The following is a 15,524-nucleotide window of genomic DNA, read 5'->3' on the forward strand; positions in this document are numbered from 1 at the left end:
GACTTCTTGCTCATGACTAATACCAGACCTCGAGAGCTCAGGAAGAATCAATGCAAAGGGGAGAGGACATTGCAGTGGGGCAGGCAGTGCAAGGCAAAGAAGGCTTAAGCTACAACATGGCTTTTCCAACTGCTCTGAAGAGTAACTCAAAATTGGAAACAACTGTATCTTGGTGGGACAAAGGCAATCAATGATTTTACCTTTCTACTGTTACACCCATTCCCTGGCTGAGGCTCTCCAAGATTGTTGATCTGGACAAAACCCCTAGATTTGTCTGGCTGGGATACCCCCAGATTCTTACAAACCAGAGTGAGGAAGAATGACTTGGCTCCCTGTCTTTATTCAATCCTGTCTGCTGCTGGCAACAAGATTTAAGCTAAGAAGGACCCCCTCTTGCAGATATCGTTTCCCAGACCCAATATATATGTCTTAAAAAGGAGCCAATTTTACTCTGCTTTCTTGAGATAAAGATAGAGTGAGTTTGTTAACTACTAAAATTACAAGGAAGAAACTAGTAAAACACATGCAGATACATTCACATAGAGTAGAAATCCAAAAATGTGTGGGTTAGATTGATTGGCCATGCTAAATTGACCCTAGTGTCAGGAGGATTAGTAGGGTAAATGTGTGGGGTTACGGGAATAGGGTTTGGGTGGGATTGTGGTTAGTACAGACTTGATGAGCTGAATGGCTTCCTCCTGTACTGTAAGGATTCTATGATTTTATAATTCTAAGAAAATTAAGTCCAAAGTAAGTAAATATGCAGTGCCAGGGAAGTGTGCTATAATGGGCACTCTCGGGATCCCCAATGAAGTGGGTCTCCTTATTTGTGGGGGGGAGGGAGGTATTGCCCCGGTGCTTGGGGGGAGGGCTCCCCCGATATTTGTGTGGAACGGGATGGGGGGGCTGATGCCCTAATTCTCACAGGAGCTCCCTCATGTTCATGGAGATGAGGAGATGTTTCTAATCAAAGCTGATCAGGGCACTTTTAAAGATGCTCCGTCAGAGTGACAGCAGAAACCATGCCCCCAGATTCCCTGTGCACAGGTTGTCAGAGAATCTGGAGAGAAAACTCGGCTATGCAGCTGGAGAACTACAGGCCAGTTTTCTCACTGAAACTGACACTCTATAAAACCATCGGAAACTTCTACCCCTATGTTTTTGGACCTTTTCTTGACCCTGTTTGATTTGGCAGCAGAGGAAATCTGGACAGGTGAGTTTCCAGACTTGTTCTAATGGTACAGGATCCTGGCTTATGCTTTATTTATTCCAATTCCTAGCTAAAAGATGTTGTGTACAATTGTCGCACTCCCTGCAACTGCCCCGATCAAAATGAGCTAACTGAGCTAAGACCACAAGTCAAGCAAGGGATCTCCCTGAACTGCTTGGACCGCAGAATGATAGATTTACTGACTTACTTTGAAGGGAAAAAGCTCTCTCTGTAGTCTGTTCAAACACACCTTTATTTTGACAGATTTCAAACTGATTTACCTACATTAAGATCAAGAGTTTAAATAACAATTCATTCTGCAGAGAACTCTGCAACGAAAAGTATTATATATTGAAGATACTTGCATAGAAGATAGAAAACTGTTCTCTGCCTTCATGACTGATGGTCAAATGAGTGGAATCATGAGTTGTTGAAATGGATGGCACTGCATGCAGCAAACACATTAGCCCAACTGTACACATTTCGTAACGACTCTCCAGCATTTCTCATACGTTTTGGTTTCTCTAACTCCAACGTTGTTGTTGACCTCTCTTCAATCCTCGGATCAGCTGATCCAGGTTTACTGCACACAATGCCAGCAGCATGTTGAATAGCTAGCACACATTAATGACTGATATTTCACTTTCACGGAGATTAGTATATCACTGTTAACAGTTTTTGGGGTATAAAAGATTTTCAGTCCACCTTTCCATAAATCTTCCTTTGTAAAATCCTGAATCCCTTCTGCTGTTAAAACTTCAAATATAATTCCAAAAACTCCCTAAAATGTATTTCTCCCTTCCGTGCATGTAATCTCTTCCTTAAAGTTTAAGTTTATTTATTATTGTCATAAGTAAGCTTACATTAATACTGCAATGAAGTTGCAGTTGCCACATTCCGCCACGCTCCACCACCTGTTCGGGTACACCAAGGAAGAATTTAACATAGCCAATGCACCTAACCAGCATATCTTTCGAACTGTGGGAGGAAACCAGAGCACCCGGAGGAAACCCACGCAGACATGTAGAGAATGTGTAGACTCTGCACAATCACCCAAGCCAGGAATTGAACCCAGGTACCTGGTGTGTGAGGCAGCAGTGCTCATCACTGTGCATGCCACTTCAAATAATTACCTACAATTTGTTTTTTAAATTGCTCACATTATCTTTTTCTTCCATTGCCCTTAATTCATTAATATCATAGAATTCATACAGTGCAAAAGCCATTCAGCCCATCAAGTCTACACGGACCACAATCCCACCCAGGACCTATCCCCATAAACTATGTATTTACCCTGCTAGTCCCCCTGACACTAAGGGGCAATTTGACAAGGCCAATCAACCTAACCTGCACATCTTTGGAGTGTAGGAGGAAACTGGAGCACCAGAGGAAACCCATGCAGAACAGGAGAACATGCAGATTCCACACAAACAGTGACCCGAGGCTGGAATTGAACCTGGGTCCCTGGCGAAGTGAGGCAGCAGTGCTAACCACTGTGTCAGTGTGTTGCCCCATATGATTCTTAGTGCGAAGAAATCGGAGAATCACCTGGAATGAGATGCCCAGATTGTTAGCCCAGCATTTGCCAGCTTGGATCCCCAACTGGCCCATCGGAAGTTCTTGAGGCATGGAAAGGTGAGATGAACAGGGATGTAGGTTGGTCGAGCCAGGTTGGCGGTGCCCACATTTCCCTTTGTAGATGCATGATTAGCAATTGTACTCCTCTTAGATGTTGAGTGAGCCTGGAAAATGTCAGCAGTGTATATGTGACATTTACTCCACCTAGCTCCTGATGAACTTGACAGTGGAGCTGTAGATTGAGCAATTAGCCCCAAATGAGCATATTCATGAGGCTTTTATTACTTTTGCTAAAATTATACAGGGTTTCAGTGAGACCGCATCTGGAGTACTGTGTGCAGTTTTGGTCTCCATATTTATTAAAGAATATGCTCACATTGGAGGCAAAACAGCAAAGGTGACTAAATCTGTCCCTGGGTGAGGGGGTTGTAAACCACCTTATATACTTGGAGTTCAGAAGAATGAGAGGTGATTTCATTGAAAACTATAAAGTTCTGAAGGGGCTTAATAAGTTAGCTGCTAGAAATTATTTTCACTGGTTGGAGTGTTTAAAACACAGGGACACAGTCTCAGGATAGGAGGACAATCATTTATGATTGAGGTGAGGGGAAATTATTTCACTCAAGGGGCTACGAATCTTTATAATTCTCTACCCTAGAGGGTTGTGGATTTTCCAACAGTGATTACATTTAAGGCCTGTTTGGACAAACTTTGTGAAAGGCAAGTAGAGAATGGAGTTGAAGCTCAAGATCAGCCATGGTCGTGTTGAATGGTGGAGCAAGCTCAGTGGGTCCTGTACTCGAATCCTACCCCTAGTTCTCATGCTCTTGTGTTCTTCTTTGGTCTGTTTCAGGCAGGTGTGCTGGACATTTGGAAGTCACTAGCTTCCAATTTGGCAGTTACATGCTGCGGATGATGTTCAGACATGGGACATTTCTGCAGTGTGGCCAGTACCAAGGGTCACTAATAACGGACACTTGAGGAACAGCACTTCATTCTTCAGTTAGGCACTTTACAGCTTTCCGGACTCAACACAGAGTTTGACAATTTTGGCTCATAATCTCTCTGCCTGTTTTGTTTCTTCTCCTTTACGGAGGGTAGCAGTGGAAGAGTGCATTTCCGAATGGAGGACTGTGACAAGTGGTGTTCCTCTGGGACCTTTGCTGTTTGCAATGTATATAAATGATTTGGAGGAAAATGTAACTGGATTGATTAGTAAGTTTGCGGATGACACAAAGGTTGGTGGATTTGCGGATAATGATGAGGACCATCAGAAGATACAGCAGGATATAGATCAGTTGGAGACTTGGGCCGGAGAGATGGCAGGTGGAGTTTAATCCGAACAAATGTGAGGTAATGCATTTTGGAAGGTCTAAAACAGATAGGAAATATACAGCAAATGGCAGAACCCTTAAGAGTATTGATAGGCAAAAGATCTGGGTGTACAGGTACGCAGGTCACTGAAAGTGGCAATGCAGGTGGAGAAGGTAGTCAAGAAGGCATACAATATGCTTGCCTTCATTGGCCAGGGTATTGAGTTTAAAAATTGGCAAGTCATGTTGCAGCTTTATAGAACCTTACATAGGTAGCACTTGGAATATAGTGTTTAATTCTGGTCGCCACACTGCCAGAAGGATGTGGACTCTTTGGAGGGGGTACAGAAAAGATTTACCAGGATGTGGCCTGGTATGGAGGGCATTATCTTTGAGATAATGGGTGCGGAAATTGAGGGGAGACCTAATAGAAGTTTACCAGATCATGAGAGGCAAGGACAGGGTGGATAGTCAGAAGATTTTTCCTAGGGTGGAAGAGTCAATTACTAGAGGGCATGGGTTTAAGATGTGAGGGGCAAGGTTTAAAGGAGATGTAGAAGGCAGATTTTTTCACAGAAAGTAGTGGGTGCCTGGAACTCGTTGCCAGGGAGGTAGTGGAAGCGGGCACGGTAGTGATTTTTAAGGGGTGTCTTGGCAAGTACATAAATATGATGGGAATAGAGGGATATGGTCCTCGGAAGGGTTGGGAGTTTTAGTTAAGTCAGGCAGCATGGTTGGTGCAGACTTGGAGGGCCGAAGGGCCTGTTCCTGTGCTGTAATTTTCTTTGATCTTTGTTCTTTGCTTGTCTCAGTTTTTCTCTTATTTTCAGTTTCAGTCAACAATACCCATGCTCTGGATATATATTTTCTTTCCTTGATTTTTCTTGCTCTATCACCATTCTTTTGCCCCTAGAGGACTAACACTTCTGTCAATCAGTTTGTCCTTTTCCTTCTTGCTCAAAACCTATTACCGTTCCAACTTTTCACAGTTCTGAGTTTCTCTCGCCATTAAGACTGCCTGACCTGCTGAGTATTTCCAGCATTTTCTGTTTTTAATATGGACACGAAGCACAGAGGATGCCATCATCACACCAGAGGGTGACATAATCACATATGGAGATTCAGCTCTGTTCAAGACATGACAGGAGGGGGTGTGGAGGTCAGAAAAAAGGATGAAAAATTAAACTTGTCTGCATCTCCATCATATTAAGGCTGCTGCAGATAAGTAAAAGAATGAGCACAAGCCCCTGTTAGCTCTTTACTGAGGTAAGCTAACCAAGGTCAAAATACTGGATATATAGCCATCCAATACCAGTGCAGTGATCAAACTGGCTAAAAACCAGACAGACTGGGAAAATCTTACCACCCTAATTGCTGTCCAAAATCTACTTCCCTATCACTGACTTAGCATCCACAAATTGGGCATGGGACAGGCCAGGTTCTTCACCACGTGTTTCAATTCGATTTGCCTAAAGGCCTCATTATTTTAGACATTTCTATTGAATCCCCTCTCAATCTTCCTTCGTGAAAGGAAAAAAGACACAGGTAAGACAATTTGTCTTCAGACTCACAAATCTGCTTTTAATGTATCCTGGTTGTTTCAGGCACAGCCATCAATGTCCACAAGTACAATGAAGGAGCAATAGACTACAATCCTTAGAGATACAGCAGTGCCAGAATAGGAGTCTGAGAGCACAAAATGGTAGAGCAGTTATCTGAGGGCAACAAATAGCCTGAGACACATGAATGGTAGAGTGGAAGTTGGAACAAAGTAAGCACTTGAAAGGGAAATATAGCAGTAGATCGAGGTTCTAATCTGAAATTTGCTAAAATTTGAATCAAATAAAGATCTTTCCACCCAAAGACAATATTTGAATGGATTCTTGAAATCTCATTATTAAATCAGTATTTGAAATGCTACTGTTTTTTTTACAAAGGGCAGGGTCTCCAGTAATTTCTAAAAGAGTGATAGATTATTTCTGGGAATACTTCTGGCTGGTAAGCAAGTGTCAATTCTGGGTAGTCATCTTGTGCTTAAGTATGTATGGTAATCATTTCCACCAGAAGAAATAGTAATGTTTAATGTGATTAGTCATAAACACCAGTCTAAACTATATAGAATTATTATATACTCATAAAGCTATGATTCCCTCAGTAAATCTTAAAAATCACTAAAATGTTTGATTTATTTGTGAAGTAGGTTTCCAATCAAACAACTTCATGCTTTGTTTAGTATCAAATACGTGTTTTTGTAATTATGCTAATAATAGCAATGGCCAGTGCTATCACCCCTGCAGTTGCTCCAATCATTACCCCAAATAGAGAACCATGAATCTGAGCTCTCTCACAGTGCTCACCGAAGTACAGATGTGTTTGAGTCGAGGCGCATCTGAAAAAGAATAGTGAACAATATCACTGTCCATTACCAAAGCTCAAACTATTTGGAGCCACAATAACCAAATCCGAAAATCTGTATTCACAATATTCCTAGCATGCTGTATTTCAATGCTCATTGTATGATAAGATGACAAAGGTTGGGTCAGTGATGAGAGTCGAGTCAGCAGGTTGGGGAATTCCGCAAGGGCCAAGGGGTAGGCAACACAAGGTTTTATTTCTCCTAATATTTTCTGTGGATCTTTTAGTGTAACTCTGGTGAAGCCATCCAAAGTTAGCAATTTAAATCACTTTGTCAGATGGTTCACTGTGCAGTGCAATTGTCCAGGGGAAATTAAACCTTCTGGACAATTGCCATATAAATGCCGATCTGGGAAGTTCAGACAGGGATCCCTCAGCACATCTTTAGGCTACCCTCATATCCAATGCTGGGGAGCCCAGAATTTACAGCCCAATGTGTAATAAATGTTATGCTATAACTGGAGTGAGATAGCAATGGTTTCCCTCCCTCAGAATAACTTCAGGAAAATACGCCTACCTGCAACTTGATTTCCCATTTGCTATAACACACACGCCACCATTCAGGCAATATCCCGGATCACACCAAGCTTTGAGAGGGCTACGAGGCTGTTGCTCTTGTACATCTCCAGCAGGCTCCACTGCGCGCCGATGTCTCTCATTAATATTTGTGGGGTGAATTGGAACTTCGGTTTTAATCAGCGGAGTCAGATCTTTAAAAAAAATAAATCCAGCGAACAGGTTGCTCAGTTTGATAAGAGTGCAAATTATTATTAAATAATGGGCAATAAATACTGCCCTTGCTGGTAATTCTCACACTCCATGTAAGACTAAAAATAATTAACATGTATAATAGCCATCAAGAGCCTCTTCATAGTAAGGAGGACCATGAAGAGAATCTCATTTCTCCACCAACATCTCTTCATTGCATGGCATAGAGAATAACAACACAATACAGCTAAAGAACTGCCAAACTTTCAAGATTTCAAATGTCAAAACCGTTACGTGTTGAGCTTTATTGCATTTACTTTTAATTTCAGGAGCTCAAAATTATTGTTTGCAATATTAGTGCATGACACCTTCCATACCATTTATTATTTTAACAAAGGAGAGAATTTGCATCTACATTCTGCCTTTCATGATCTCTGGGTATCCCAGAGCCGATGATATTGTTCTGAAGTGTAGTCATTGCTGTAATGAAATACATTAAAATCAAAACATTGTGGGCAGCACGGTAGCATAGCAGTTAGCACTGCTGCTTCACAGCTCCAGGGTCCAGGGTTCGATTCTCGGCTCAGATCACTGTCTGTGTGGAGTTTACACATTCTCATGTCTGCATGGGTTTCCACCAGGTACTCCGGTTTCCTCCCACAGTCCAAAGATGTGCGGGTTAGGCTGATTGGCCATGCTAAGAAATTGCCTGTTAGTATCCAGGGATGCATAGGCTAGATGGATTAGTGGGTATAATATGTGGGGGTAGGGCCTGGGTGGGATTGTGTTCGGTGCAGACTCGATGGGCCGAAGGGCCTTTTTCTGCACTGTAGGGTTCTATGATTCTATGAAATAGGGCAGGGGAAAGGTGAATAGTTTACATTGGTACCAACAACATGGGTAGAAAGAGCGATGAAGTCCTGCAACAAGAATTTAGGGAGCTAGCTGACAGATTGAAAAGCAGAATCTCAAAGGTTGTAATCTCTGGATTACTTCTGGTGCTACATGCTAGTAAGTGGAGGAATAGGAGGATAGAGCAGATGAATGCTTGGCTGAAGAAACAATGCAAGAGGGCAGGCTTTAATTTCCTGGATCACTGGGTCTGTTTCTATGGAAGGTGGGACCTGTAAAAGTCAAAATGGTTGTACCCGAACCAGAATGGGACCAACATCCCTGCAGAGAGGATTGTTAGTGCTGTTGGGATGGGTTTAAACTAATTTGGCAGGGGGTTGGGTTACGGAGTGGAGGTTCAGTAGAGTGTAATGCACCACCAAATATAGAAGAAAAACACGATCAGTCTGGAAGGCGGAGTGAAGGTAGACATGTTAAGGTACAAGGAAATATGGCAAGGCTGGGCGGCATTTACTTAAATTCAAAGTATTTTGCAGGTAAGGCAGATGATTTGAGGGTGTTGATTAACACATGGGAATGTGATATTATTGCTATTAGAGAGATATAATTGAGGGAAGGGCAGGACTGGGGGCTCAGTATTCCAGGTTATAGAATCTTCAGGCTGGATAGGGAAAAACGGAATGCTTATGGCAGTTACTGGGGGCCCAAAACTGCGGATGCCCTAGAAGAGTATAAAAAGTGTGGGGGGGGGAGGTAATTAAAAAATAAATTAGGAGAGTGAAGAAGGGACATGAAAACGTATTGGGGGGTAAAATAAAGGAAAATCTCAGTTGGTGTTTTGGATGTAGATTAAGGGCAAGAGGGTAACTAGGGAAAGAGAAGGGCCTGTTAGGGACCAAAGTGGCAATCTGTGTGTGGAGCCGGAAGACGTAGGTAAGGTATTAAATAAGTATTTTGCATCGCTATGGACAAGGACGATGTAGGTATAGAAAGCAGGGAGGGGAACTATGAATAATTAAACAAGTTAACATTGAGAGGGAGGAGAGACTAATGGTTTTAGTGGGCTTGAAAGTGGGTATTCCCCAGCCCCAGATGAGCTATATCCTAGGCTGCTGTGTGAGGCAAGGTAGGAGATTGTAGGGGCTGACCTGAATTTTCAAATCCTCTCTAGCCACAGGCGAGGTGTTAGAGGACTAGAACACAACTAATGTAGTACCAATATTCAAAAAGGGAAGTAGGGAAAAGCCAGTTATAACAGGCCAATGAGTCTAACCTCAGTGGCAGGGAAATTATTGAGAAAAATCTGAGGAAAAGAATTAATCTCCACTTGGAGAGGTGAGGATTAAACAAGGATAGTTAGCATGGCTTTGTCAAGGGGAAATCATACCTAACAAATTTGATTTAACTTTTCACAGAGGTCTCTAGTGTGCAGAGAGTTGATGCAGTCTGCATGGACTTCAGTAAGGTTTTTGACAAGGTTCCACATAGAACCTTGTGGTAAAAGTCCATGAGATCCAGAGCAATTTGGCAAATTGGATCCAAAATTGGCTTAATGGCAGGAGGCAGAGGATGATGGTCAAATGTTTTTATGACCTGAATCCTCTGTCCAGTGGTGTAATGCAGGGATCAATGCTAGGACCCTTGCTGTTTATAGTGTACATTAATGATCTAGAAGTGAAAATAAGAGATCTGATCAGTAGGTTCGCTAATGACACAAAAATTGGTGAGATGGTAAATAGCGAGGAGGAAAGCCTTAGAATGCAGGCTATATAGATGTGCTGGTCCGATGGGAACAACGGCAAATTGAATTTAACCCTGAAAAATATGAGGTGATGCATCTTGGGAAGACTCACAAAATAAGGGAATACACAATGAACAGTAGAAAGCTAAGAAGTACAGAGTACCAGAGAGGCCTTGGGGTACATATCCAAAGATTCCTGAAGACAGCAGGAGAGCTAGATAGGCCAGTTAAGAAGGCATTTGGGAGACTTATCTTTATTACTAGAAGCATAGAATATAAGAGCAGGGAAGTTTGCAGAAGTGCTAACTGTGTGAGAGTGAGTGATGTAAAACAATGTCGTGCATGCGGCCAGATTGTTAGAGATTGTTGTTAGTGAATGATGGGATCTGTGGAGAATTGAGTAGTGACTGAGATTAGTGGTGCACTTTGTTAGATGCATTCATTGTCCTTGATCACTCATATAAAGGGATTGAACTATTTGTGGCACTGCCCCCTACATCCTTGGGGTTTGACTTCTGGGACTGACCTCCATAGTATATGTTTCCACAGATTTTGACTCTCCTTCCCCTAATAGACCAGTGGTATCTCTCTTTCCTTCATCTCCTCCACTGAGTTCTGCATCTGAAACTCATTTTTTCCCACATTGTGTCTTTCCTTACTGTTCCAGACAAATTCACTTTCCACACAATTCCCAACAGTTCCAGCCACAAGGCAGCTTTCCTTCAAGAGGTACAGTCTAGCTTTAAGTGGTGCCTGAAAGTTACAAATTTAGAATCCCTGCTAATGTGTGCAGCTAACAAAGAGTTTGGTGAATGCTCAGGAATCATTAAAGGAGCAGATAGCAAGAGGTTGACATGCTACCTGCATTTCAACATAATGGACATAGATTATTCATGCACCATGACCACAAGGTTCACTTTTGGGGGTGGTCTAATTTAACTCCTCTTTTCTCTCTCAGTTTTCTCTCTTAAATGTGCTGATTCTTGCCAACATTGGACTCCGTACCCTTCACAAATTGTTATTGTCCACTGTAAAATTTGATAGTTGATGATTATCTCCTAAAGTTCAGACAATGTGGTTAATAATCTTAATAGATTGGACTTTCTCCAATCATCCTGTTAAGATATTCTGTGCTAAACTTTCAATACTTACTGAGCAAAACATCTCATGACAATTAGGCAGAAGACTGTGGAATAAGTTACTTCAAGAAGAATTTAGGGAGCTTCCATCACAAAGCTAGGAGTGATATCCATTGATTATATGTATGGAATGCTCTGGAATTCTGCATAAAAGAGTACATTACAGTAATCACACTTAGAAGTATTTAATTGGGTATAAGATTGCTGCAGTTTAAAAGGCTATATATGACTGCAAGTATTTTCCTAATATGCAAATAGCAGTTGTTACGGTCCTTATTTGCTTATGGGCATTCCAGTTTCCACAAAGTAACAAGGAAAATGCAACAAGACTTGTCAAACTATGCCAATAGTCACATCGTTATTCTGCAGATTAGGTCATTGTGATGCAATTTTAGATTCTCACTGATATAAAATGAATGATTTGATAATTTTGGTATTAGAAATGGTACCAATAATTCTTGGTCCATTAAAATTGAGGAAAAATGAAAATCACGTGTTCTCCTGGGCCAGTCTCCCTGTGCTGCTCACTGAACTTGCAGAATTCTCTCTGAAATTTGTGCAGTGAATTAGATACGAAGTCATCTGAAGTGATCTTAAGAAAGAGGTATTGGGCTCTCTCCAAGATTTCATCTCTTGTCACTTCAGCAACACAGTAGCTGCATCAGAGTTGTAAACAGCACAAAGCAAAAACAAATTTTATCAATGGATATCACTCCTAGCTTTCTGAAGGATGCTTCCTAAAGTCTCTTTGAAGTAACTTATTCCACAGTCTTCTGCCTAATTGTTGAGAGATGTTTTTGACAGTCCTTATGAAATTAAATAGGTTTCTCTCTTAACATTTAATTGGCAATGCACAGAGCTCTGTATTCCTTCAGAGACTCCAAACATAAGGGTAACTATAATATAATAACTTTGAATAGCACTTGATAGATGTGTTTGATAAAGCACATTGCATTAACATGTTCTTTTTGGAGGTCAACAGATATTTGCCTCACCAGATCATGAAAGGGACTGCTGACAATCAAAAGAACTATATTATGTGCATTTCATTTTAATACAATATACTAATTAGAACAAATTTTGCAAAAACAGTACAGCACAGGTACAGGCCTATTGGCCTACCAAGTCAGTGCTGACACAGATGCCTCTCTAATCTAATATTTTGATGTTTCTATATGGTCCATATCTCTTTATTCCCCGCCTATTCATGTATCTAACCAGATGCCTCTTGAACATTGTTATAGAATCTGCTTCCATCACCTCCTCCAGCAACGCTTCCAGGCATTCACCACCCTCTGTGTGAAAAAATTGCCCCTTTAACTCTTTTAAACTTTCCCCCTCTCACTTTCATTCCTGAGTAACTGTCTATCTTATTGATAGATCAGACAATATTGGAAACACAAATTTACCTTTTGTGCATGATTTTATGACAAGAATCATTTGAAACATAACCACTGGTATTGACAAAGTGCCAGTGGGTCTGGCACAGTACACTGATGACACAGAAACTGAGTTCTATCTAAACACTTATTCATCAGAAGCTGAAATACTATCTCATATAAGTAGTATCAGACTGAGCAGGAGTACAATGGCCAACACTGGTTCAGCGTTGGACTTTGCCATTAAATATTATCTTACTAGTTCTGTGGGAAGTTGCATAAAAGACTTTGACCCTGGAAAAAAGACTCTGGCTAACCATTATCTCTAGCCCTGTCATAATCTTGTAAACCTCTATCAGGTACTCGCCCCCACTCATCCTCTAACACTCCAATGAAAACAATCCAAATTTGTTCAACCTTTCCTCACAGTCCAATGGCAATTGCCTGTGACTGCACAGAATCTTGTTCATTAGGACAGCCAGATTAGAGGATTGAGTGTAGATAGCAGTGCACCCAATTTGCAGTGCTTTTGGTTTTCCATTCATTGGTTTAAATGAAGCAGTTCTCCAGTCAATACCTCCATCCTTATTACCCTACTGAACAGATCAAAATCCATCCATGATAGATGCATGCATTTGAAATTGAAGCTCTTGTACACGTTCCCTTTATCGCTAACACTAGTGTCATCATGTTATTTAAAAGTATTTATTGCCTTCGTATTTGTCTGATATCACTGCAAGAACTTTACATCAAAGTAATTGCTACTCATTGAAGATACAATCAGGAAAAAAAAAGCAGTTCTAAAGATGATCATGAACTCTGAAGAAAAATTAACAACCAGCAGTAAGAGAAAATAAGGGAACAAATTTTACTTTACCATTAAACTCAATGAAAATAACGAGGTCGTCATTTTTTAAGAAACTTCTTCGGTGAAGCTGCTTGTGTGACATGAACGCTGACCAGCCCCAAGAACTACCACGGTAGCAGCTGCAATTAGGATCGTAGGTTCCAGTGAGCGTAGGCTTATCCCATGCGAAGGTACCATTTCTGTCTGTAATTAAATTCACACGGCTATAATCGTATCAAATAATTTCTGTAAATATTACTTTAAATACTATATATTAAGGACAAAATCCTGGATATTGGAAATATAAAATATAAAATAAAAATAAAACATTTCAGACAAAATTAATGGTGCAATAGTCTTCATTTTAACCAATAATTCTGCAGTATTCAAAAAATGTTGAAATTAAATGACAGATTAGATTAAGATGCTGGATTGTTGGAGCCTTATGCAGTTGTTACTTATACAATAGTAGGAAGCAAAATATATATATAGTGACCTATAGGTTCACAGATTCTATTGCACTTTTGATGATCTTCACAACATAATGAAGAGAAAATTGTTAGCATAACTAACGAGGCTTTTCTTATAAAATAAAACAGAATGGAACACACCTGGTAATACTTCACTTCCATTTGTAGTGAAGCTTCTAGTGGATGACATTCTGAGTTTTACATCAGGATCTTGGTCCATCAATGTGATAAGGGCTTGCCGGTTCCCAGCTGGCCATTCGAGCACACCATCGTTTTCACCGCTGCACAGATGGAAAAACAGCCCCATGTAGTTTCTGAAATTGGAATGAGGATGTAATTTGAGGCCATACCCATAACCTTCTGGGCTATAAAACCGTGGGCTTGTTAAACTGTCGTTTTCATTTGACTGTTGAAGGAAATTAGTGAAGTTCTTTATTTGCCAGACAGCATTAGGGCAGCGAGTTTCAGTAAAAGCAATATCATCCAGGAAGATACCACCAGTAGTATTTGCAGAATCCCCAATTATGCCTTGGAAGATATAACGAAACTTGGCCTTTGCATGAAAAGTCACATGGGCGATGTTCCAGGAATGGGTATCGTCAGCTACAGCAAAACAGAAAGTACTGCTTCGTTAAAAAAATGGAGACATTTCAGTTTTGCAAAGTCCAACATGCTTCTGTCGACACCCTGATACTCCAACTTACAGATTTAAGCATAATTAAGCTAAAAAATCAGCAAGGTCGCCATATTTAAATAGATAATTAAGGGTCAACTAGGCTCATTACCAAGCCAATTGACCCAATTAATATGCTGTCTATGCCACAAAACCATTAGTATTGGCAGCTGGGCCCAAATTACAAAATAATCCCTTCACAGGATGGGAATGAAGAGCTCAATCTTCATGGATACCCTTTGCAGATCAGGAATAACACCTCCCCCCCACCACTACCCGCTCCCCCACCCCCTGCCCCCCAAGATAGCAACCCTCCATTACTACTACTGCCAGCAACTTTATAACCAGTTCATTATCTCCTGCTCACTTCCCCGACCTGTCCAATCCCTCCCTGCCAAAAAGCCAGACTTACTTAGTTCCAGAATCCATGCACCTCTCTCCCCGTCCTCTTGCAGTCCCAGCTGCACCCATTAATGCACCCTTGGTGCTGCTGAGACTGATGGAGCTCCAGCCAATCAGATTGTCTGATAGCTCTTCAGGGCAGGGTTTTGTTCTCAGAAAGGTGTGGAAGTCCCACTTGGTCCTTGTTTAGACTGCCTGCAGCATGTTGTGGCTGTGGGCAGACTGGCTCCATGCTGACTTTGCTTCGAGGGTGGTGGTATTCTGTCCACACCTTTCCTTGATTCCCCCCACCAATGACCCCATCCCACTCCCCTTCTCCCACGCTCTGTAATATTAACTTCAATGTTTCCAATAAATATGTTCGTGTCAACAGGTTTTGTTGAAAGATCGTGGCCATGTTGAAAGGTCAATTACATTCTCCCAATTCAAATTTTGTGTCATCTGTTTTGAAATCTCTTTATTGGGGTAACAGGTCGGTAACACAACAATTGAGAATCTCAATTCTGATTACAAAGGATACAGTTCATACCGCTAATTATAGAATCCTCTACAAGCCAAAACAGCAAGCAACTGCAGCAGTCTGGTTTCAGACAAACAGGACCAGGTAAGTCCAAGGTCTCACAGCCAGGAGGGGAAGCCCATCAGACAGAATTCCTGATGAAAAAGCCAGCTGGGGCATATGGGGAGGATCTTGGAGAAGGTACCCTATCTGAAAAGGAGACCAGTGAGGGAGGTGCACATCCCTGCTTCTTCTGCACAAAGCCCAAGCAGGGTAACTTGCTAAGCCTTCCCACTTT

General features: G+C 41.4%; 1 protein-coding gene across 1 annotated transcript in view; it reads right to left on the bottom strand.

The window, feature by feature from the left end:
* Nucleotides 1-5,667: 5,667 nt before the first annotated feature.
* LOC145344902 (meprin A subunit alpha-like) overlaps nt 5,668-15,524 on the bottom strand; it is a 30,420-nt gene continuing 20,563 nt past the window's right edge. Inside the window, exons 11-14 of the mRNA XM_080192196.1 lie at nt 13,794-14,255; nt 13,213-13,386; nt 7,034-7,226; nt 5,668-6,490 (exon numbers count right to left, since the gene is read on the bottom strand). Coding sequence (XP_080048322.1) covers nt 6,337-6,490; nt 7,034-7,226; nt 13,213-13,386; nt 13,794-14,255 — 983 coding nt within the window. The 3' untranslated portion in view covers nt 5,668-6,336. The remainder of the gene's footprint in view (nt 6,491-7,033; nt 7,227-13,212; nt 13,387-13,793; nt 14,256-15,524) is intronic.

The sequence above is a fragment of the Carcharhinus amblyrhynchos genome, chromosome 7 (genome assembly GCF_965287045.1).
Source record: "Carcharhinus amblyrhynchos chromosome 7, sCarAmb.v2.hapA, whole genome shotgun sequence".
In the NCBI taxonomy this organism is placed as follows: Eukaryota; Metazoa; Chordata; class Chondrichthyes; order Carcharhiniformes; family Carcharhinidae; genus Carcharhinus; species Carcharhinus amblyrhynchos.